At 46.1% G+C, this 21,272-nt stretch overlaps 1 protein-coding gene across 3 annotated transcripts in view; it reads left to right on the top strand.

Moving 5' to 3' along the window:
• The first annotated feature begins 6,893 nt into the window (after positions 1–6,893).
• SYT17 (synaptotagmin 17) overlaps positions 6,894–21,272 on the top strand; it is a 40,312-nt gene continuing 25,933 nt past the window's right edge. Inside the window, exons 1-6 of one of the 3 annotated variants that reach the window (XM_061366883.1) lie at positions 9,646–9,959; positions 10,099–10,116; positions 11,520–11,668; positions 17,695–17,843; positions 18,249–18,868; positions 20,723–21,231. In XM_061366883.1, coding sequence (XP_061222867.1) covers positions 9,840–9,959; positions 10,099–10,116; positions 11,520–11,668; positions 17,695–17,843; positions 18,249–18,868; positions 20,723–21,127 — 1,461 coding nt within the window. In that variant the 5' untranslated portion in view covers positions 9,646–9,839 and the 3' untranslated portion in view covers positions 21,128–21,231. Of the gene's footprint in view, positions 7,024–9,645; positions 9,960–10,098; positions 10,117–11,519; positions 11,669–17,694; positions 17,844–18,248; positions 18,869–20,722; positions 21,232–21,272 lie in introns of those variants that run through there. The other 2 variants (XM_061366893.1, XM_061366874.1) reach the window with 2 other exon arrangements.

Genomic DNA, 21,272 nt, shown 5'->3' with positions numbered 1-21,272 from the left:
AATTTTAATTCAGAAAGGACTCGGTTCATTTATACTGATTACATTTAGCTGGATTTGTAGCCTCCCTCTTCAGCAGAGCTGTATCCTAGTGAAAACACCACAGGGTAAATGCATAAGAATGGACAGGAGGGAAAAAGAATCAAACAGAAATAGATGGGTAAAACCAAGGTCCCTATGAGGTACAAAGATTCAGTAATTCCATTTATTTCTCAGCTACAGCACTGCAATGTTCTAGAATGCAAATCACCCCTTAGCTCACTGATTTAGCTCTACTATGTGATACAGTATTTTGCACATCTGCTTAGTGAGATGGGAAAACCAGATGTAATGGTCTCTGCTGCTGTGAGGGAATGACTGGAAATGGAGCCTTTTGTAATAAAAATAGTCCTGCCCTTTTGAACCTGTTGAATTCTGAAGCTGACATGAGCATTATTTATTTTTTTTTGCAAATGATGATTTGGTCTTTGCAGCTGAATGATCCTAAACTTGTCCCCTAGGTGTTCCTTTGCAGCTCAGAAGTCAGTCTGATTGCTGTTGATGTTGGTGTTTTTCTCCAAAAGCTTTAAGCGATCTCTATTTTTCTGGTTTGGCCATTTGATTCATAAATTAAAAACTTTTACCAGCCATATTTAAATGTTTTTGTGGTAACTTTTGCTACATTTTACAGCTGCCCAGCGCCAGGGCTCAGTTATAAAGCTTTGATGATTTAGTTAAAGTGTGCTTGACCACATCTGTTTCTGTGTTAACTCACGTCTTTAGGTCACTGCTGGAAAGGAGAAAACTGTAAAAGCCAGTTCCTCCCTGGCCTCTTTCTAGGCTTGATAGAGTTTTTAATGTTCATATGAATAGGAAATGAATATTTAGTTTAAAATGAATGTTTAGTTTAAAACTGACTTGTTAAATTAGTGTGAATCAAATGGGAAGAGTCATAGCACAGTTACTCAAACAGCTTCCAGGGATCAGAGTGTTCTTCTAAGAAAGTCATCTGTGAGTTTGTAACTCAACCAAACTGCTCAGCATTTATCTTGCAATCTTATCCTCATGTCTCGGAGAGATGACCTTGGGTGGGAGACTGAGTTTGCCTGGTTCTTTAAAATCCCACACTCTGACCTTCATAGGAAATACCCTCTCAGTTTTCTAAGATGGGCACTGGAAGTATATTGAGTATCTTTATCTCTGAAGTTGTGTCTCTTTGGAGACCTGGGTCCCCCATTTGCTTGCCAGGGTCACACTGCATCCCCAGGGTGGGGGAACCTACATCTTCAGCTCCCATCTGGCTCCTCTTGGTAGGAATGGCTCTTGTTCTGCTGGATTTCTTCCTGAGAAATGGAGATGTGTCTCTGCTGCAGAAAGGCTGATGTTTCTCAGTCATTAAATTAAAACAAATACCAAGTAGAAATTTTCTTTAAAAATAGAGCTCACTTCCTTAGGAATTTGCTTCAGTGGGGCCTGTGAGATACTCTCTCTGTAATGATTTATATTACAAAAATAGCTCTGTCCTATGTCTGCAAACAGTTAGAAATGCAAGCCTGGAAAAGAAATCTAGCAGCTTAACTCCTCAGCACTACAGCTTGAATAAACCAGTCATAAACAAAATGAATTGCAAAAGCAACTGAAAAGCTGAACTTCTCTATAAATATAATGTTCTCTCCTCGGAAGTCTGAAAATACTCTGGGCTTTTTAGCATGACCCAAAGTGTACCGTATCCAAGCTTTTTTGGCCTCAATGCAAGGAGTGAGTTCCAAAGCAGAGGAGTCCTGGCAGCACTGTCACTTCTCCAGGGAACTCTCCCACTGCACTGAGTCAGGGGGACCTGTGAGCGAGCGGGTCATAGAGGTCCTGTCTTTATTGCAAAATCAGGTTGTTGGAAGAACATGACCTCAAACTCATATTTACACAAAGGACCTGGCAGTCCCCGTTTCTCTTCAACACCATCAGCTGATGACACTTGGCTCGCATGCAGTGACTGTGTGAAGCCACTGAGGGCTCTGCCATTACAGGACATGATAGGAGAAGAGGTAACGGCCTCAATCTGCATAAGGGGAGGTTTAGATTGGATAATAGGAAAAATTTCTTCACTGAAAGGGTGGTGAGGCCTTGGAACGGGCTGCCCAGGGCAGTGGTGGAGTCACCATTCCCTTCAAGTGTTCAAAAACCATCTAGATGAGGCCCTTAGAGTAACATGGTTTAGTGATGGACTTCACAGTGGTGGGGTAAACGTTGGACTTGATGATCTTAAAGCTCTTTTCCAACCTAGTTGATTGCATGGTTCTATAACTAGTGCTGAGATGTGGTCAGCATGCTGGAAGGGAGCACAGCTGAACCGGGTAGTGACGGCTCCCACTGGGACAGGTTTCTTTAGAGCGGGAACTTGGATTCAAGTGCTTGTTAGAGTAGTATGTGGTGCCTGCTTCCTCAGAGGCTGTGTGACCTTTGGCTGTGGTTTTTATCTCTGTTTACTATGGAAGTAGCTCTAGTAGATTGTGCTGTGTCATTCAGTACCCTGCCAGGATGTACGGTAAAGACAAAACAGAAAGCACGTGAGTGCAAGCAGTAATCTTTATGGCATAAGCAAGGCCATTATGAATTATGTGAGGCACTGAGGACCGGAGGATTTTAGATCAAATTTAACCACTTTATCTGGAGACTTAAGAAAAGAGAAAAATATGCTTTTACTGATATTGCCAATTAGGGAGCTGCCAGGTGGCCAGTTAATAACCCAGATGTGCTGCAGAAGATGCAGCATCAGCAGAGGCTGTTTCTGAAGTGGAGCAGAGGAGTGCTTTCCAGGGCACAGCGCCAGCGGCTTCCTCCCAGCTACAGCATGAGCCGGGGATGGGAGATGTGACGAGAGGGATATCCTGTGGTAGGTAATGCCAAACCAGACAGGGATAAGAGCTTAGGAAAACTGCAGAGAAGGAGGAGGGGAATGCAATATTTAAAGACAGTTGGCTACTGGAAGTGCAGGAGCCTGGGAAATTGTATCTTGGCTTCAGTTCAGGCACATTCACAGATGTCCGTGTTGATGGGCTAATTAGAGACAGTTGAGACCAAAGGCTGGATGAGTCTTGGAAATGGATTGTAGCACCTTCCCCATTTGTCAGTAGCTGGAATCTGTTTCTGTCACACTGATGTCAGCCCAGTTCCTGCTGGGAACTGCATCATCGCTGGCATGAGACCTGCTGCTATGACACTCACATGCCTCAGGGGGCTAGAGCTTCGGCAGAGGCACTGCAGCTGAGGCTTCTTACTGACCTCTGGAGCACATCTGGGAGAAAGGGATAACCTTTCCCTACTTCAAACAAAGCTATCTAGGCATGCTGCTACATGGGAATTTGGGAGAAGAGATTGAAGGGATCAATCAACACGTGAGCTGGGGCAGCAGCCAGCAGGGTTTAGCTTGCACCTTGGCCATCAGTGGGGGTGGAATTCAGCTCAGGTCACTTCAGGTGTTTTCTGCACTCAAACACAGAGACCCTGACACTGAGTCAGTCCTTGAGCTTGAATAAATACAGGTTCCTATGGCAAAGTCAAAGCTAATCCTTGCTGCCAAAAGCCCGCAATGCAAGGAGCCAGCAAGACAGAGCTGTCCTACCCCATAGCAAACCAACCCCCTTACCCACACTGTGTGTCAGGTCTCTCCTGGGATGCAGCAGGGGGTAAAGGCAGGTGAATAGAGTTTGCCACATTCTGCTTTGACAGCTGGTATAGATCTGCAGCTCAGAGCCTGGCTTGTACTCCCAGCTAGGGGTATTTGCCCAGTTTCCCAACTCCAGTGTTCAGGATCTCTGTGCCAGTGCTCTCCAGCCCTTCACTTCTCCTGGGTGCAGGTCCTGATCCCACTTGCCCAGAACTTCTTGAATAAAGCCTCAGGGACTTGCCTCTTCAGGGTAAAAATCCAAGACAGAAAAAGGCCTGAAAACCACAGAGGGAAACTGTGTTCCCATGAAACCCTCAAGGAGACAAACGTGTTGATAGATATGACTGGAAAAGTGAACTGAAGATAACTTTGTTGGAGGGATGATGCTGCGGGGGAGCAAAGCTCGTCTTGCAGTGATGATTGAAGCTGGACCTTTATGGGCTGCCAACAGCAGTGGGGAAGCACCAGCTACAGTAGTTTGCCATTTAGAAAAACATCTGGAGATAAGAAGCTTATTTTTAGGCAGAGTGGTAGCCGGCTATTCCAGCAGGCTCAAGTGATGATAAGGATTTGGCATATGGACAGCAGAGTAAGACATCTCATCTTATTGTGCCCTGCCACTTTTCTCCCCATTTTCCCCCTTGCAGCAGAAAGCCCCGTCTGTTGCTTTAGGAAGATTCAAATGAAAATCCTTTGAAATAGACATCAGTTTTCTTTCCTTTCTTTCTTCACTTTTTTGGAATGATGCTCTTCTCCCTTAAGGCATGAAGCAGCTGTAAGTCTTTGACTAGGGTTTGGAAGACACATGCAGACATGGCATCTTGAATACCAGCAGCCCTTGTTCTGGTTTGTCTGAGACGCTGCTGAACTGATTTGCTGTGCTGGAGGTAGATTTTGCTCCTTGCTGGGCTGGTTGTAATGATTCAAGCTCATGCTCTGGATGTAGCTGATGTTATTCCCAATGTTTATTAATACCAGCAGAATAGAAATCTATCATAAAATCACATTTTGCAAAAGCAGTGTTAATTTCCTTGTTTTCTGTGTAGAAATTGTGCATTTGCAAGCCTCGCCATCTGCATTGCAGCCATTGCATATGGGAAGTATGGAATGTATCTTATCGGACACAGAGTGTGCACAGCAAAGGACATCCAAAGGTTATGTTGTCATCATGTCAAATGGGTTTGTTTATTCTGAGTGCTCTAGAAGCAGAGCTTAATCAGAGCATCAGCCATATGCAGATTTGAAATTAGATTTTACAATAACCACCTGTCTGCCGTTTTGAATCCATCATATTCTTTGGGTTAGAGCTGTATTTGCTTAGTGAGTAGATGTGCTGGGAGAATGGAATGTAAAAGCCTTCATGCAGCAGTGAAAAAGGCACTTAAATGCATGGATATGTATGAGTGTGCAAGGGAAGCACATCTATCTTATGGCTTTGTGTTACAGTCAGCTACTAAAGCATATGGGGGAAAAAAAGGGCATTTTTCTATGTATTAGTGAACCCCCCTGTCTAACTTGTTTTACTCTTCTTTTTGGGTTCACAATGCTTATATATGTCATCCAAAACCAAAAAGGCAGTGACAATTGATGCATCATTTGATCTTTCTCTGTCCTAAATGCTTTAAAGGAGTAAGTACAAACATGCACATAATGTTTATACAGTGAGGCACGCCATCGGCTTTGTGACTCACAGCATTCTGCCTTCAAGGAGTCAAAAAATCTGTCTGAAAAGTTTAAGCCTCTCTCTGCTACATTGCAATGAGGGGGAAAAAAGCCTCCAAAATGTGTTCGCTTATTGCAAACTGCATCAAGGCGGTGGTGAGTCAAGATGAAAAGAGCAGCGATATTCAAAGTAAAGGCTGGCATTTTAAACACTGGCACTTGGAAAGAACGGGAATTAAGAAGAATTGCAAAGCAAAAATTGACAAACAACTTGTACCACAGTTTAATCATATCCCCCAAACTGTCTGAAACAACTACAGGCTTGGGTTTTTTTCCTTGCTTATCTCCACTGTGGTCATTATTCTTCTAAAGCTGCTCTCCCTGGGGAAAAAGAGAATTTATTTATTCAATTCAGAGTATGGCCCTTCCCACGGAAGTCAACGGGAGTTCTTCACTGAATTCAATGAGAACTTAAATGGGCCATTAAACGAGATCAGTAATGCAAAAGCTTTCCAAAGCTGTCCTGTCCCAGAATCTTCATTGTTACCACTAGGAGCAGTAGGGATCCATGGTTTTAGGCGGGCCAACCTCCGAGGCTGTGCATGGCCCCTTCTCCAGAGCAGATGTTTTTACCATTTACCGCAGCACACTGAGGTATAAGGGTTGGTGTGAGTCGGGGATGTGTCTGTGGCACAACTACCGACCATCCAGCTGGGCTGAGCTGCAAGCTGCTGCCTTTTGCCTCTACCCAGGCTTTAGCATAAATCCACATGCCAGGAAGGTGCCAGCAGTGTAGCCAGGGTTTCCCCCGAAGCTGTTGGCAGGAGCCTTTGCTCCCAGCAGCACGTTGGGAAGCTTCTAACCTGTATGGTACCAGTGTGGTGCTCGAGGGGAGCAGCCCTAAATTTCCACCTTTCCTGTGTTTTCCCTTTCCTGGAGTTTGACCTCAAAAGAGTGCTTTCCTCCCACGTGAGTTCTCCAGGTCCAATCACCCACGCGGTGGGATTTACCCATTGCTGGACCACATCCCCTCCCACCCTCACTTCCCCTAGGACCAACCCAAGCAATGTGATTCTCAGTGTGGTCTGTGGGCTACAAGCTCGTCACTCCGGCTCCTCGTCTTTGCCTGGGAGAACACCAGTATATACATGTTTTAACTTTGTCCGTTCAACCTCATAAAACGACTCCATCCTTGTGAAGCTCAGGTGTGTTCGTATCATCTTCTCACAGACAAACTCTTTAGAGGAAAACACCGCTATAGAAATTGCTCTATCAGACAAGGCCACCGCTCCACACGTACGAGCCTCCGCTTCCATCGGCACCTCCCGCGTCCCCCGGGGACCAGGAGGGGTTTCCAGCCCTGAATTTCCGCGCCGGGCCCTCTGGAGGTCAGTGTTCGCCCGCGCTGCAGCGGACCTGTTGCAGCCCCGCGGAGGCTCCGCGGGCAGGGGCGGGCCGGGCGGCAGCCTCACCGCTCGCCGGCCCCTCGGAGCGCCGGCCCCGCGGCGCCTTCACAGACCCGGCCGGCCGCGGGGGGCGGCGGGAGCCCCGCGGTGCCTGCGCGGCCGCGGAGCCGCTCTCTCTCTCTCTCACACACACACACACACACACCCCGCCCGGGGCGGTGCCGCACCGCGGGGCGTACTGCGGCGCGGGCGGGTGGGGCGGGAGGCGCCGTGCGCACCCCGCGGAGCGCCCCGCGGAAGATGGCGTACATCCAGGTGGGTGCGGAGCGGCGGAGCATCCGCGTCCTAGGGAGGGATGAGTGTCACGTCTGGGGCGTGTGCAGGGGGATCCCTGCTCCGTCCGCGGGATGGGTGTCGGTGCCTTGGTGGCCCCCTCCCTCCCCGTGCTCCTGGCCCGCGGCGGGTGCGCAACTTCGGGTTAACTTCTGGGGAGGAGTTCCCGGCGGCGGCAGCCCCCGGCGAGAGGGGCAGGCGGGGCCGGGGCAGGAGCGCGGTGGGAGCGGGTTCCCGCGGGCGACGGGGAGCAGCGGTCGGCCCGCGCCCTTGTCTGCCGGGGGGAGCGGGTGGCCCCGGGCCGGCAGTAGGACTTGCTGGAGGGAGGAGGATGCGAAACCCCGCGGGCAGACCGAGCTGCGCTGGGGGTGAATCCTCTCCCCAAGCCCGAAGGGTCGAGAGGCGCCAGCCTTCGGCTGCAGTTCGGGACCCCCGGCAGTGTGAGGCTGAACTGGATTTTGGGCTGGTTTAAACCCCGAGCGGTTTCCCCCCCTCCTCGGCTCTGCAGTTCCCAGCTGCCTGTGCCCATCTGTAGCTCCCGAGGCTGCCGCCCCGTTTTCAGATAAACCCGAGCGGAGCATTGGCAGTGCGGGCGTTGGTATAGACACCCGCTATCGCCGCCACCCGTGACCCGCCTTCCCGTGGGGCCGCGTCCACCTCCAACCACCCCGCTGTGTCCCCGCGACCGCCTCCCACCGGGACTGAGCCGCCGCGGGTGTGTGCGGGGCATCGGGACCCTCGGCTCGGCGGGGATCTCGAGTGGGGCCGGGAGGGCTCCACGGCAGCGCTGCCGTCGGGGCCCGCTGTGCGGGGCGGGAGCAGGGCAGCGGGGACACCCCGTTATCCCCACACTGTAGTGTTAATCACGTTGGGGTGGGGTGGGGTGGGACACTCTTCCTAGGCTGTGGTGCCTACTGTGGTGAGCCTTCCCTGGGGGTGACACATTGGGGACCCCACCCTGTTGCAGCATCCCCCAGCAGGGACATGGCCACAGGGGTTGTTGTAACTGGTCTGTTGACCCGGTTGTGATGGCAGCTGTGCTGGCTCAGGGCAGGGGGACCCCTTATGGGTCAGGCAGGCAGGGGGATAGGGCTCTGTATCAAGGTGTGGAGATGAAGTCCTGCCTTGCACCCAGAGCTGCCTGCATCCAGGGCACTCAAGGCTGGCCTTCAATGAGGCTTCACTCACGTTCCCTAGCAGGGTTGTTTTCTGCTTGGCCGGTCTGGGAAGATGTGGCAGGGCATGATGGTGCCTCCCTGACCCCAAGGGCTGAGCCCTTCTCCTGGGGGTGCTGAGCACAGTGACTTTGCACCCTGAGATCCTGCTGCACCTGCTTGCCGGTGCATCCTTCCCTAAACCTCTGCCCATTCCCAGCCCTGACCCTTCTGCCTGGCATGACATGAGCGAGGTGGATGAACATGGCTGGTCGTGTTTTTGTTCCTTTAATGGACCCCTGTATTGAAGTTGCTGGTTACTTGTTTACCTCTTCTGCACTATAATACTTAGTTCCTATTTCTGCCGTCCCATTTCCTGATGGAGATCTGTGGGTGGTCGTGGATTAACTCTGTCATGGTGCCCACAGGACCACTGTGCTCTTGGGGCTGGCGGCACACAGGCATGGCTTCACATTGCAACTGGCTGACTGGGACCAGGAGAGCTGTTTGACACAGTGTGTCCCCATGGGCCACTCTGAAATGCCACTTCCTTCCCACAGCACGTGCTATGGCATTCCATTGTGTGGCACAGATCCAGCCTCTTCGTTTCAGAGTGATTTAAATATTCTTGTTGCAGCTTTGCTAAACCACTGTAGCCTTGGCTGCAACTTAGCATTAATGAGGAATGATAAAGCCCTTTAAACCGTTTAGGTTTTCTTAAACAGTTGGTCCATGGCTGGCTGGTAATCACTGTCTTGTCATGCAGCACTGCAGCCTCTTACTTCATACTTCCAACAAGTGGTGGCCTTTTCAGCAAGCACTGGCTTCCAGGAATTTTAAAGGGGAGGCTTGCACCAAAACATGGCCCATGGGAGAGTTCTTGGAAATAAAGACACCTTTTGTGACCTGGTTGCTTTATAAAAGGCTGCTCTTGTCCTTGCCATGAGCGTAAAGCTAGGCGCCAGTATCTACACATGGAAGAGTAGAGTGTGTACTCTTTTGTTTTGTGGTTTTGTCTTGGTTTGATTTGTGTTTTTTTTTTAAGGATTCCCCTATAGAAACACAGCCAGGACAGTTGGGAAGCTCTTTAGACATTATCAAGGGAGAGTGATAAGAAAGATGTTTCAAGAGGCACCTGAAATGCTTGAGTCTCCAGTTGTAAATGAAGTGGGTCAAGTATAATATTCTAAAGGTGGTTTTGTGAATAAAACACTGCCTTGCAATGATTTCTTCCTTTGCTGTAGATTTTCTCCATGGCTTGGGGGAAGTGGCTGCAAACTGGAGTTTGTGGCTCAAGTTTTAAGCACTTCTATTTTTTGTATTCTTCAAGTCACGCCTGAGGATGAGACTGAAGATGCTCAGCTACCTCAAGTGCTGTGTACTTAATGGGGAGTATGCTGCATCTCTACTTCTTCCTAGAAACGTTGCTTTTAATGAGTTGGCATCGAAACTGTGTTTATGTGGGCTGAATCAGGAGGAAAGCTTTTTTTTCCACTGTGGCATCTAACTGGAAAAATTTGGGTATCATTTGCTATCAGCAGCAAGTAGTTGCTGCAGCTAGAGACAGGATGTTAAAGAGGAAAGTGAGTGGTTGCATGTGATACCCTGATTGTAAGGGGCAGTTAGGAGGATTTTCATTGCTTTATGTTGGGTTTGGGAATTTCCCTCCTGGGGAAGGAGAGCAGGGGGAGCTTGGTGGGGAAGGACTGGAAAGAGAAGGTGATGGCTGGTGGGGAGATTTCTCCTTCCTCTAACATCTACGAGGTGCTGTCTGAAATTCAGGCTTATCGCAGGCCAGGCCATGTCATGGCAGAAAATTTAAAGTTATTTGAGCATTGCTAACCTGCTTTTGTCTTTTTAATTTTGTTCCCCTTTGCTTCATCCTGGATGTCTAAAAGGACAGTTGGAACCAATAAATGAGGTGAGTTAATCTGATGATTCACTCTCCGCTCTGTCTCCTCGCTCCATCCTGAGGGGATTGTCTCGTCTTTTCTGACTCTTTACTGATGTCCTAGATAGGGGTGATGCACTGCATTTTGGAATGGTAATTTTTAGGTTGTTTTTTTTTTTTCCCTTCTCCCCCAATATTCAGATTTTGTTTATAGAAAAAACATGTGTTTTACTGGAGCAAAAAGAAATGTTCCTGTGGAGTCTTCTCTACAGATCTGTGTTTCTCAGAGGAATCCCCTTTGTGTGGAGTGATAGTGCCCCTGTGTCTGCACACTCATGAATACTGCAATGTCTCAAATATTTTTGGTGGAATATCTATGGAGAAGATCTCACATGCTTTATTTCTTCAGCTTCATAGGAACATTTCAAGGTCACATACCATCATAAAGTGATTTAACCCTGTATGTGCACATGCTGTGCTCTTGCAGCTGCGTGTCTACCCGCATTACTACAGTGTGATGCCCTTTATTAGCAGGGCCCTTGTGCTGGCTAAGCGAGCCTTCTTATGACCTGCAGAAGTTGGAGCTGGTGTGAGTGGTAGATGGGCTGAAATTTGGCTTTCTGCTCCTCTTGAAGCAAGCAGAGCTTTGAAGTGGAGGGAAGGCTGTAGGGATGGCATGGAAGTGGGGCAGCAGCCTGCTGCCCTCCAATGGGGTGCACCCTGTGGTTGTAATGTTGTCAAGGAGCACTGCTACAGATGATGCTGTCAGTACCACCATGGAAACCTAAGGAATAAAATACTTTTCTGGGTCAAGTAGCTTCTTTACAAAAAAACCCATTGAAGGTTCTTCATTAAATTAATCATAATAGCAGAGGAAGGCATGTGGACAGAGTGCCTTTGCTAATCCATTTTAGTGGCAAGCTTGTTGGGCTGTAATGCTGTATATGTATGGATCATACAAATACTGCGTACTGATGGATCTACAGCGACAGAATGTGTTCACATTGCTGTGTTAATTAAATAGACCCTTATTGAATTAAATTGGAGCTTTCCCTTACCTTCTCCGTTAAATTCCTTCTGCTGTACATTTGCTGATCTATTAGTTTGTTGATGTGCGTGAAAGAATAAGCATGTTTCCACTCTAGCATATTGCTATGCCATAGTGTTTTGTAAATCACCTTCTTGCCAACCTATATAATAATACATTGCCACTAGAGGGAAAATACCTGCAGTGAATGCTTATTTTTCTGCCTTGTTGTGGCATCAGTGAAGTTGGGCTGGTAACTGCATAGCATTTGTCTGTTGATATAGATGGAATAAATATAGTTCTTAATGTTCTGTTGAAGAAACACAAACATAAATACAGCTGAATGTTATTTCCCAATAGCTATTGATGGGTTGTAATCTTGTACTTTGGTTTCCAATGGCTTCAGGGTCTGCTCGCTAGAATCTCGGATCTCTTGCTGTGCCGGTGGACTTGTAGAAATTGTTGTCAGAAGTGTTTCGACTGTAGCTGTTGTCAAACAAATGAAGATGAAGTTGAAATCCTGGGACCTTTTCCTGCTCAAACTCCAGCCTGGCTGTAAGTTTAGATGAACAATTTCCTAGCTTTAACTGAGGAGTAGGGCTGCTTGGCTGTGATGAGAGTATTAATGTGAAATGATGACAGGACATTCAGAGGATGCTACTTAAAAAGGAGGAACCTTCTGCTGAGGCTGGGAATGTAGGCTACTCAATGGCAAGGTGAAAAAGGGCAGCCCTATTAGCTCAAATAGTAAGGCTAGATGGGTAAGATGGAAGTTATTTAGCAAGCAAGCTGTCAACTGGTTTAGCTGTGCACCCTTTTCTGAAGATGCTTTTCATCTTCAGACCTCCTTCCTTTTCAAATGGACCAGCCCTTTGGAGCATTTCAACTTAGCTTAAATGCTGATGAGGTTGTTTTGAAATGTTTTCTTACCCTAGCATGAAGGTGATTATCATATAGGCAGATGAAAGGTGTACCTTGTACATGCTCTAAAAAGGAAATGAATTTAAAATTTCATTTAGCAAGACCTGATCTCCTGTGTCATCTCAGTACTCTTCAAGATTTCCTCTTGAACCATTAAAGAACAACAGTGGCAGCGCCAGGTTTTATCTGGAGCTTTGATTAGTGTATTTGCAAATCTATCACTAAGAAAGTCAGTGAAGTTGTGCTTGTTTTAATCCCTCTCTTTTGAGAGTCTGCAGCACAAATGTGACCCTGTGGAGACATTAGTGAAACCAAGAAGGGAGCAGAGGTCTCTTGTCTTTTAGTGGCTGCTCTGTCAGCTGGGCTGGGCTGGGCTGTCTCTGTGAGAGCAGATTGTTTGATGAGTCCAGTTTCAGTGAGTCCAGAAGCTGTGGCATAGGAGATGCCTGTTCAGTGCATCATTTGATGCTCAGAAGTTCATACCTAGGCACTGAGACACTTGGTTGATTTTATCTGCTCCTGTGAGTAACTGCGGTTATTCTCTGTCAGGTCTGGAAGGTCCATATCTTGGTGCTGCATAATATAATTTGTCTCATGTTTGAATCTCGTCTGTATGCTCTTCTGAATCCAGGTAGAACAGGATGGTAATTAATACCAAGCAATAAAAATAGAGATGTTCAAGATGTGTTAGAGCGGTTTTTAAATGTGGCGTAACATATTTAAGAGTCTGATATATGCCCAGAAATGGATTCACCTGCAGTTAATGGGAAATGGAAGTAAAATCAATGCTAAATAGGAAAGCACTGTGCACAGAACAGAGCGATGAGGTTGCAGTATTGGACGTAGAAAGATTGCTGCAGGAACAATTACATACTTGGGAAGAAGTAGCTAGGCTTGTTGTGAGAGGTTGTTTTAGGGTTTCTCTGGTGTGCTGAGAAGCAGAAGGGACATTATATGTGTTTGAGGGTGTGCAGTCATTGTCCTGTGATGTTGGTTTTGACTGCTGGATTCTGTCTGGGTAAAGGAGCATTTTAAGCATTGAAGCTCTGTTCTTCTTTTGGTCTCAAAACAAGGATGTATGGTGCCTTTGCAGATGAGCTGGACTTTGCCACAGGCAGAGAACACAGAGACCTTTGGACTCATAAAATACTCTCTCCAGCCTGTATAGTTTTCCCCCAGTCCTGCTCCATCTGAAAGCCTCTACAATTAACTTACTGGAATGGCCACAAGCAGAAGACAATGTGCTCTGAAAACAAAAAAATCCCAAGCCTAGTTCTTCAGCCATGGTGCAATTTATGTTGCACCTACTCATGCTAGCAGCCCTGGGTAGGGTCCCTGGAACCCCATCCTAGGTCATGTATTCATCTTTCTTTCCAGCCTCAGGTGATTTGGTGCCATTAGGGTATCCCTGTTCTGCTCTAGTGCTGAGAGTAGTTGAGTTCCCAAAGGTAATGCCTGAGAGGGGCAGCAGGAACCAAAGAAGAAGACACATGAGACAAGTAGCTTTGCAAGGAGGCATGAATGCTGCCATGCCTTAGGTTCACTGAAGTCACCATCTCCTCTGGCACTGTTGCAAATCCTCTGATCTCTACCTATGCCTGTTAACACATGTTGATATGAAAGCTGGAGATCAGGCTTTGCTTGCTTGAAGAGGCTTTTGGCTTCTTGTCTTGAGCTGAGATGGACCCAGGGTGGTGCAGGGAAGATGGTGATGCTTTGAGCTTCGAGGGTGACTTTGCTAGAAAATGGTGAAGGAACCCAGAAATTAGTCAAGTGAGAAGGGCAAAGAGAGCAGAGGAGATGGAGAGTGAAAGGAGCTGAGGGGATGTGATTGAGAGGAGAGGAGGAAAAAATGAGCCTGTAGAGGAAAGAGAGCCTGGAAGATGAAGAGGAAAGGAGAGTAAAAGGCAGGAGACAGAAATGGTGACTTGTTTGCTGATTGATAGGAGTGCCATGCTTTTTGTGTGTGCAGGTTTAAGGTGTAAATGATCCCATGCAGCCTCTGCTGGCTCAGAATTCAGGAGCCGAAAATTTCTGTTTTCACTGTGTTGATTTTAAACTCTTAAATCTCCGTATGCGTATTTGGAGGTAAGATATTGTCTGGAGTTAGATGTGTGAGCAGAATAAGACTTTGGAGTTGGTCTAGGAATTAGGTGTTTAATGGGTATGTTTTTAAGTGCTCATAGATCTGTGTATGTCAGTTGACCCCTCATCCTTTTTTTTTTCTTTTCTTTTTTAAAATGGGGCTTTTGGATTCCTAAAATGGAAGATGGATTTGACACCACCATATTCTGCGTTTAGATGCATGCACTAGAAATATGAACAAATCCATTTACTGTATGCCATACTCACGGCCTGAAAGTGTTTCAAAAATAGACCTAGGTTTTCAGCTGAGATCTTTCCATCTTGCCACTTCTTCACGGGCCCAGGACGCTGGCATAATGCAGAATGCAATTTGCTCCTTTCTTAACACCCCACCTAATTCCCAGGGGGAAACTGCTTCTGTGGTCATCATTGGCCTACAAGCAAACATCTGAACCCCATGCTTAATAATCCATCATTTATTTTTTGCCTATAGGTTTCCCCTTTGGCAGCTCTGACACACCTTGCTGTCCTGGAAACTCAGGATGGGATGTTAAAGCTGCATATTTAAGCCCTTCCTCTTGGGAGACTGTTGAATTTTATCACTTCCTGATTTTTTTCAGCGATAACTGAAAAATTCCTTACAAAAGTGAGTGTAATTATATTGATCTGAATGTGTAGTTGCTTCTTGTTATTTCCTGAGAAGCATTTGCATCCTGGTCCTTGCAGCAATGGGCTGGGAACGAGCGTGTATGTTGGAGCTGCCTGTTATGGAGTATTCTACAGAAACCCCAAAGATAAATGGATAAATGGTGCACACTCTGTGAGACTGAATGGCAATCAGGATACAGCTCCTCTTCCCAAAGGGTTGGATTAAACAGAAACAGAGCTGCTTTAACCAGAGCCAAAGTTTATTTGAGGAAAATTATTGTGGCTCAGTAGCAATTTCCTTACTAAAGGTCATCTGTATGTTATTAACTCACTATTACGTTTACCCATTGTGGAACATCCCTAATGCTTTTCTTCCTGATTTCCTTTTCACCCTGCCTTCTCCTTGTTTTGTGCATTTTCTTCTCAAACACAAGCATAGCCAAATGCTACGTATGATTGTGTAGACCTGCACTTAGGCATGAAAAAGCTATTTGTGTTCCAGGTACTGATTATATGTCAAACCACATGATTTGGACTGCATTTAATGGGCTGCAGAGTTGTGCAAATATTGCATGCCCCTCTTAGCATAGGGTTTGGTTTTCATTATTAACGGACTTTAATGTGGATAAGTTGTGTGACTGAATTAGTGAGATTGGCATGGATTCTGCTGTGACCTATGTGGGTTTGGAGAAGAATTTCCAATTCAACTCTGTTTCCTATGGGGGGTGGGGAGATGGGATGGATATGACTTTTCTGCAGTATTACTGCTTTTTGCAGAATATATTTATTGCTCTGCTCCAGTCATTGGTTACTAAAGCAAATGATTCAATATATTTCATTTATACCCAACTGTGCCATGCTTGTAGAAAGGGTGAATCAGGAGCAAAACTCACACAGTATTCCCCTTTGTTTTGCTCATTTCATGCTGATGCTTTCCTTGTGATCTGCTGCTATTTTCTTTTGAGTGCTCTGTCTCATGGATTAGCCAAGGCTTATTTTGCACGATGCACTACACGTCATGTACCGCTGAGTGATTTCATCTCCGTTGGCAGCCGCTCCCCTCTGAACATGCAGTTGGAGACTTTATCTCCTGTAGTTGTTACTGATTGCTCTTGCTCTTCTTGCGGTCAAGGCTGGGAGGTCCTGACTGCTTTTGTGAGCCACTGTGGCTGTGACACAATGAGGGTTTTAACCAGAATGTTGTTATAAGGTATATAATAGATGTTACTTTCACATATTTTTTCCTTTATACTTCGTATTGATATAATTACATATGTATAATTTTATATATATATCTATCTTTGTCGCTGACATGGACAGTGGGATTGAGTGCGCTCTCAGCAAGTTTGCCGATGACACCAAGCTGTGTGGTTCAGTTGATATGCTGGAGGGAAGGAATGCCATCCAGAGGGACCTTGGCATGCTGCTTGTGAGGTGGGCTGATGCCAACCTCATGACGTTTAACCATGACAAGTGCAAGGTCCTACACCTGGGTGGGAGCAATCCCAGGCACAGCTACAGGCTGGGCAGAGAAGAGATTCAGAGCAGCCCTGGGGAGAAGGACTTGGGGGTGCTGGTCGATGAGAAAATGAACATGAGCCGGCTTCAGTGTGTGCTTGCAGCCCAGAAAGCCAACCGTATCCTGGGCTGCATCAAAAGGAGCGTGACCAGCAGGTCAAAGGAGGTGATCCTGCTCCTCTACTCTGTTCTCGTGAGACCTCACCTGGAGTATTGTGTGCAGTTCTGGTGTCCTCAACATAAAAAGGACATGGAACTGTTGGAACAAGTCCAGAGGAGGGCCACGAGAATGATTAGGGGACTGAAGCACCTCCTGTATGAAGACAGGCTGAGAAAGTTGGGGCTGTTCAGCCTGGAGAAGGCTGTGTGGAGACCTCATAGCAGCCTTCCAGTGTCTGAAGGGGGCCTATAGGGATGCTGGGGAGGGACTCTTCATTAGGGACTGTAGTGATAGGACAAGGGGTAATGGGTTAAAACTTAAACAGGGGTAGTTTAGATTGGATATAAGGAGGAAATTCTTTCCTGTTAGGGTGGTGAGGCACTGGAATAGGTTGCCCAGGGAGGTTGTGAATGCTCCATCAGTGGTGGTGTTCAAGGCCAGGTTGGAGGAGGCCTTGGTTGATATGGTTTAGAGTGAGGTGTCCCTGCCCATGGCAGGGGGTTGGAACTTGATGATCTTAAGGTCCTTTCCAACCCTAACTATTCTATGATTCTATGATTCTATGTTACATTTCTCATCAAAGCTCCCTTTGTTATTTAGATCCTTTCAACTTCCCTGCTCCTCCCGAGGCCCCAGGGCAGTAAAATTACTGTCTGGTGAGAATCACCTGTTGTTTATAGAAGTGGATAAAAAGCAGACAGTTACTTAAACAACACCCTCCCCATGTCAATAAATAGCTCTTAATGAATGTATTTATAGGATCGAGTTTTGAAACCTTGGTGGCATACCTGCAAAGCAGTATTTTACTGAGAGAGGTGTGTTGTAGGTTTGAGATGTCTGAGCATGGTGGTTTCCCATGCTGGCTCATTCCTAGCGAAATCTGCGCTTCCAAAGTGTACCTGTGAGTTTACAGCACTAAGTTACTTTTTGGAGTTTGTGATTTGTGTTTGTTTTTTTCTTTTTTCCTAAAGACAAAGATAATACTTTTGGTCAAGATCTGCCCGTGTGGCCTGTGTTGTGCTCTAATACTGATACAACTCTGTTTGAAAGCCAGGCAGAAGGATAAAGAGTCTGTTTTTCACAGAGGTCTGAAGTCAGTTGCTCAGCCTTTTGCTTGCCAGATAGATCAGGAGATACCCACAGCATCCAGGGATGTGCACCTGAGATTAGACACAATACCGGGATGCATTTTTATTCTGTATACCCTTTTTACAGAGTTGAATCACGCAAAAGTCTCTTCTTATAACAGGATAAGCAGCCAAAATGAGGACAAAGATGGAGACTCTGATAATACAATCAGTGAGCTGCCTCCCACTCTTCAGGATGTTTCCCCTGACAGAAGGCGGTCGTCTTCAGATACATCACGGTCCACTTACAGCCTCACGAGGCGGATTTCAAGTAAGGTCATCCTTCCAACATTAATGTAATTCTTGTGGGGAAGAAAATCAAACTGTAGTGTTTGTTCTTTCATCTTTTAGGCAGGGAATCAATTCAAGTTGAAGGTACATTGATTAAAATCTCATTCTGTTCTTCAGGAACATGGCTAGCTCTATTTTCCTTGCTAAAGCATATGCATGGTAATTGCGTGTGAAAACGGACAAGGAAGAGAAAGTGTAGGTGGGCTTGGACTTCAGTATAATTAAGGGTCCTACTAATCGTGGTGAAAAGTCCCACTGGGAGGCCTGCTGTGCGAGGTGTTGCACAGAGACAATAGCTATATCCAAAGAAGCACAAGTTGACTTGCACCTTTAACGGCTTCAGTTGAGTTTCTAACAATTGCATTTTTGTGTTCCTCTCCTTTAGGTTTAGAGTCGAGGAGGCCAAGTTCTCCATTAATTGACATTAAACCTATCGAGTTTGGAATAATAGGCGCTAAGAAAGAAGTAGTTCAGCCAACAATCCTGCGGAAAACCTACACTCCAGATGACTATTTTAGAAAATTTGAACCAAGACTGTACTCTCTTGACTCGAATAGCGACGATATGGACTCCTTGACAGATGAGGAGATCTTATCGAAGTACCAGCTGGGCATGCTGCATTTTAGCACGCAGTACGATCTGTTGCATAACTACCTAATAGTGCGAGTCATTGAGGCTAAAGATCTGCCTCCTCCAATTTCTTATGATGGCTCAAGGCAAGACATGGCTCACTCCAACCCCTACGTGAAGATCTGCCTTCTTCCTGATCAGAAGAACTCCAAGCAGACCGGGGTGAAGCGCAAAACGCAGAACCCGGTGTTTGAAGAGAGGTACACATTTGAAATCCCCTTTTTAGAAGCCCAGAGAAGAACTCTGCTTTTAACCGTAGTGGATTTTGACAAGTTCTCACGCCACTGTGTTATTGGCAAAGTGTCAATGCCCTTGAGTGATGTAGACCTTGTGAAAGGCGGGCACTGGTGGAAAGCCCTTGTGCCTAGTTCTCAGGTAACACAATTTATCAGATTATTGACACAAATTCTCTCGCTGTTTTTTTTGTGTGGTTCCTCTTCTTGTTGGCAAGGAACATGCTTTCCAATTAGTCATTGCCATCTTGTTAATACAGCATCTGCTGGGTTGAAATAGTGTGGGCCTATAACTGGTCTTATAACTAAAACCATGAAGTAGAGGAGATGGCTTTCATATTCAGAGGAGGTGGCATGATCCTATGTCAGCTTTAATGACAATAACTCAAGACTGCTTTGGAAGTCTGCACCTTTTAGACAATCTTCCTTGTCACTGCAGTGACCTGCATCCATTCCCAGACACTGCAGTGACACTGTCCCATCTGGGTCACTCCTGTGGTGGGCAGCATCACTGTGCTTTGGGGACATGCCAGTTCACTAATGATTTGATTCAGTAAAGTCAGAATCTCCACAGACTTTTGGTATAATGCAGTAGCAAATGATTGCAAAGTAGTGGTAGATTTCTTGTTGTCATGTCCCTGAAGGAAATAAACTTGCCATGGATTTTCTCTAATGTACGTGGCACATTGCATGCATGGAAGTTTGAGTGCGTGTCTTGGACTAGATTCAACCCTTTGATAGGATGAGAAGAGACGATGCAGAGGGTCTGTGTGCTTCCATATCTGCTCTCAGGAAAGGACCCTGGTCAGTGCCACCTCCTTCCCAGCCAGGGAAAGAGTTGTTCAATCAGAAGGTCTGAGCTTTGCAGCCAGGAATGGCAGTTAGCTACCAGATTTGCTACCAGCAGTATCACTCGAGTAGCTAGAGGCACAGGACCCCCATAGAAAGCCACACTAAGAGCATAGCGTGAGCAGTATCTCAAAATTGGTATGAGAGGGTTGTCTCTTCCTATTCCTTGCCAGCTCTGGGATTGAAATGTCTATGTTTTAGAGCCTTTGCTGAATCAAACCTCTCTGAACTTGGACGGTTCACATTTTCTTTGATTTTTATGTGTTCACAGAATGATGGCATAGCCAGAGATATTAGACAAGATGAACAGTAAATCATTGACTTCACTGCTCATGTACAGTGTGGGTCTGAGAGTCTGATTTGGAGTGGGAACTTGTGATGAGACACTTGTACAAGTAAAATCCACTCAATGGTGTTTATACGTGAAGTGAAACTGGTCTTTGACTCTGCTTTGTCCCCTCTCTGTGTGCAGAGGGGCTGGGAGTGCTTTTACTTCTCGCTGAGACTTTCTGCAGGGTACAAGGGGGAAGAAGATCAAGACCCCTGATAACTGCGAGAGAGCTAACTAAATTCACTGTAACAGGATTAGGAGCACTGTGGGATTACCCTGAACAATATTCAGGCAAAAAGGAGAAGTTTTGAATGCTGTGCACAAGTCAAAATCATGGGGTCCCTGAGCATAGCTTTATGTAGGACATGTCTTTGTGTCATTGGATCTGTTTTGCTCAGTGGAGTGGCAGTGGGGGGTTGAGGGCATGGCTGTGTTACAAAGCTGTTCATAAGGGGAATGAACAAGGACAGATATTCCTGGGCTGCCTTTTCTGCCTGAACCTTCCCCCAGATATTTACTTAAAAATGCCTGCAATAATTTATTTATATATATATGTATATATATGTATATATGTATATGTATGTATATACATATATGTGTGTGTATATATATATATACACACACCTTTTTTGTGTGTTAGCAGCTCGTCATGGGCTCTGTGTTGTGTATCTGAGCACAGAGCTCTCGTTGCATCCTGTTATCCTCCCGTGAATCACATCATGCAGCCTTGCTCTGCCCTGCTCCCCCTGCTTTTGCATGATAGGTGCTTCTCTGTGTTATGTATCTCTCTGTTAGTAACATGGACTCATTCCACAGCTAATACAGACTCTGGTTAGACAAGATCATCTCTGCCTTTGTGTGCCAAGCTCGGAGCCAGCCCTTCCTCCCTTCCTCCCCAAAGTTTCATTGAAAGCTGCTGCTGTTTTCAGCAGTGCTGTCTGCTTCACTGGGATTCAAGATAAATTTATTCAGAAATCGGCTTTTCTGATGTTTATAAAAGGAAGGAGAAAAAGACAAAACGCAATTTGGATGGGCAGGCCTAACCTTACACGCCTTTTGCATTTATCTGCTTGCTATCGTGTGGAAAAACTTAATTTAAGCAGAAAGGTCCTCTGTACCTTGGTTAGTACAGTGCCTTGTTTTGGTCTTTTCATACTTCCTCGTTCTTCTACCTTGGCTGGCAGACTGCAACTGCAAAGGGAACAGCAATGCTTTTACTAGGACATCCAGAAAGGATGTTTGGTATCGTCTTCCCATGTTTCCTCAATGATAAGGTTTTTAAAGTTCAATGAATAAGACATATTTTATCTTGGTTAAAGTTAAATTAATTGATCAGAGGGTTAAAATAAAGCCTGGAAGAAGTAAA

The sequence above is a fragment of the Neopsephotus bourkii genome, unplaced genomic scaffold (assembly GCF_033783945.1).
Source record: "Neopsephotus bourkii isolate Nb327-2 ecotype Australia unplaced genomic scaffold, CSIRO-AGI_Nbou_v1 NB_126, whole genome shotgun sequence".
NCBI lineage: Eukaryota > Metazoa > Chordata > Aves > Psittaciformes > Psittacidae > Neopsephotus > Neopsephotus bourkii.
Note: the sequence above shows the minus strand (reverse complement) of the source record. Positions and strands in the feature narration are given on the sequence as shown.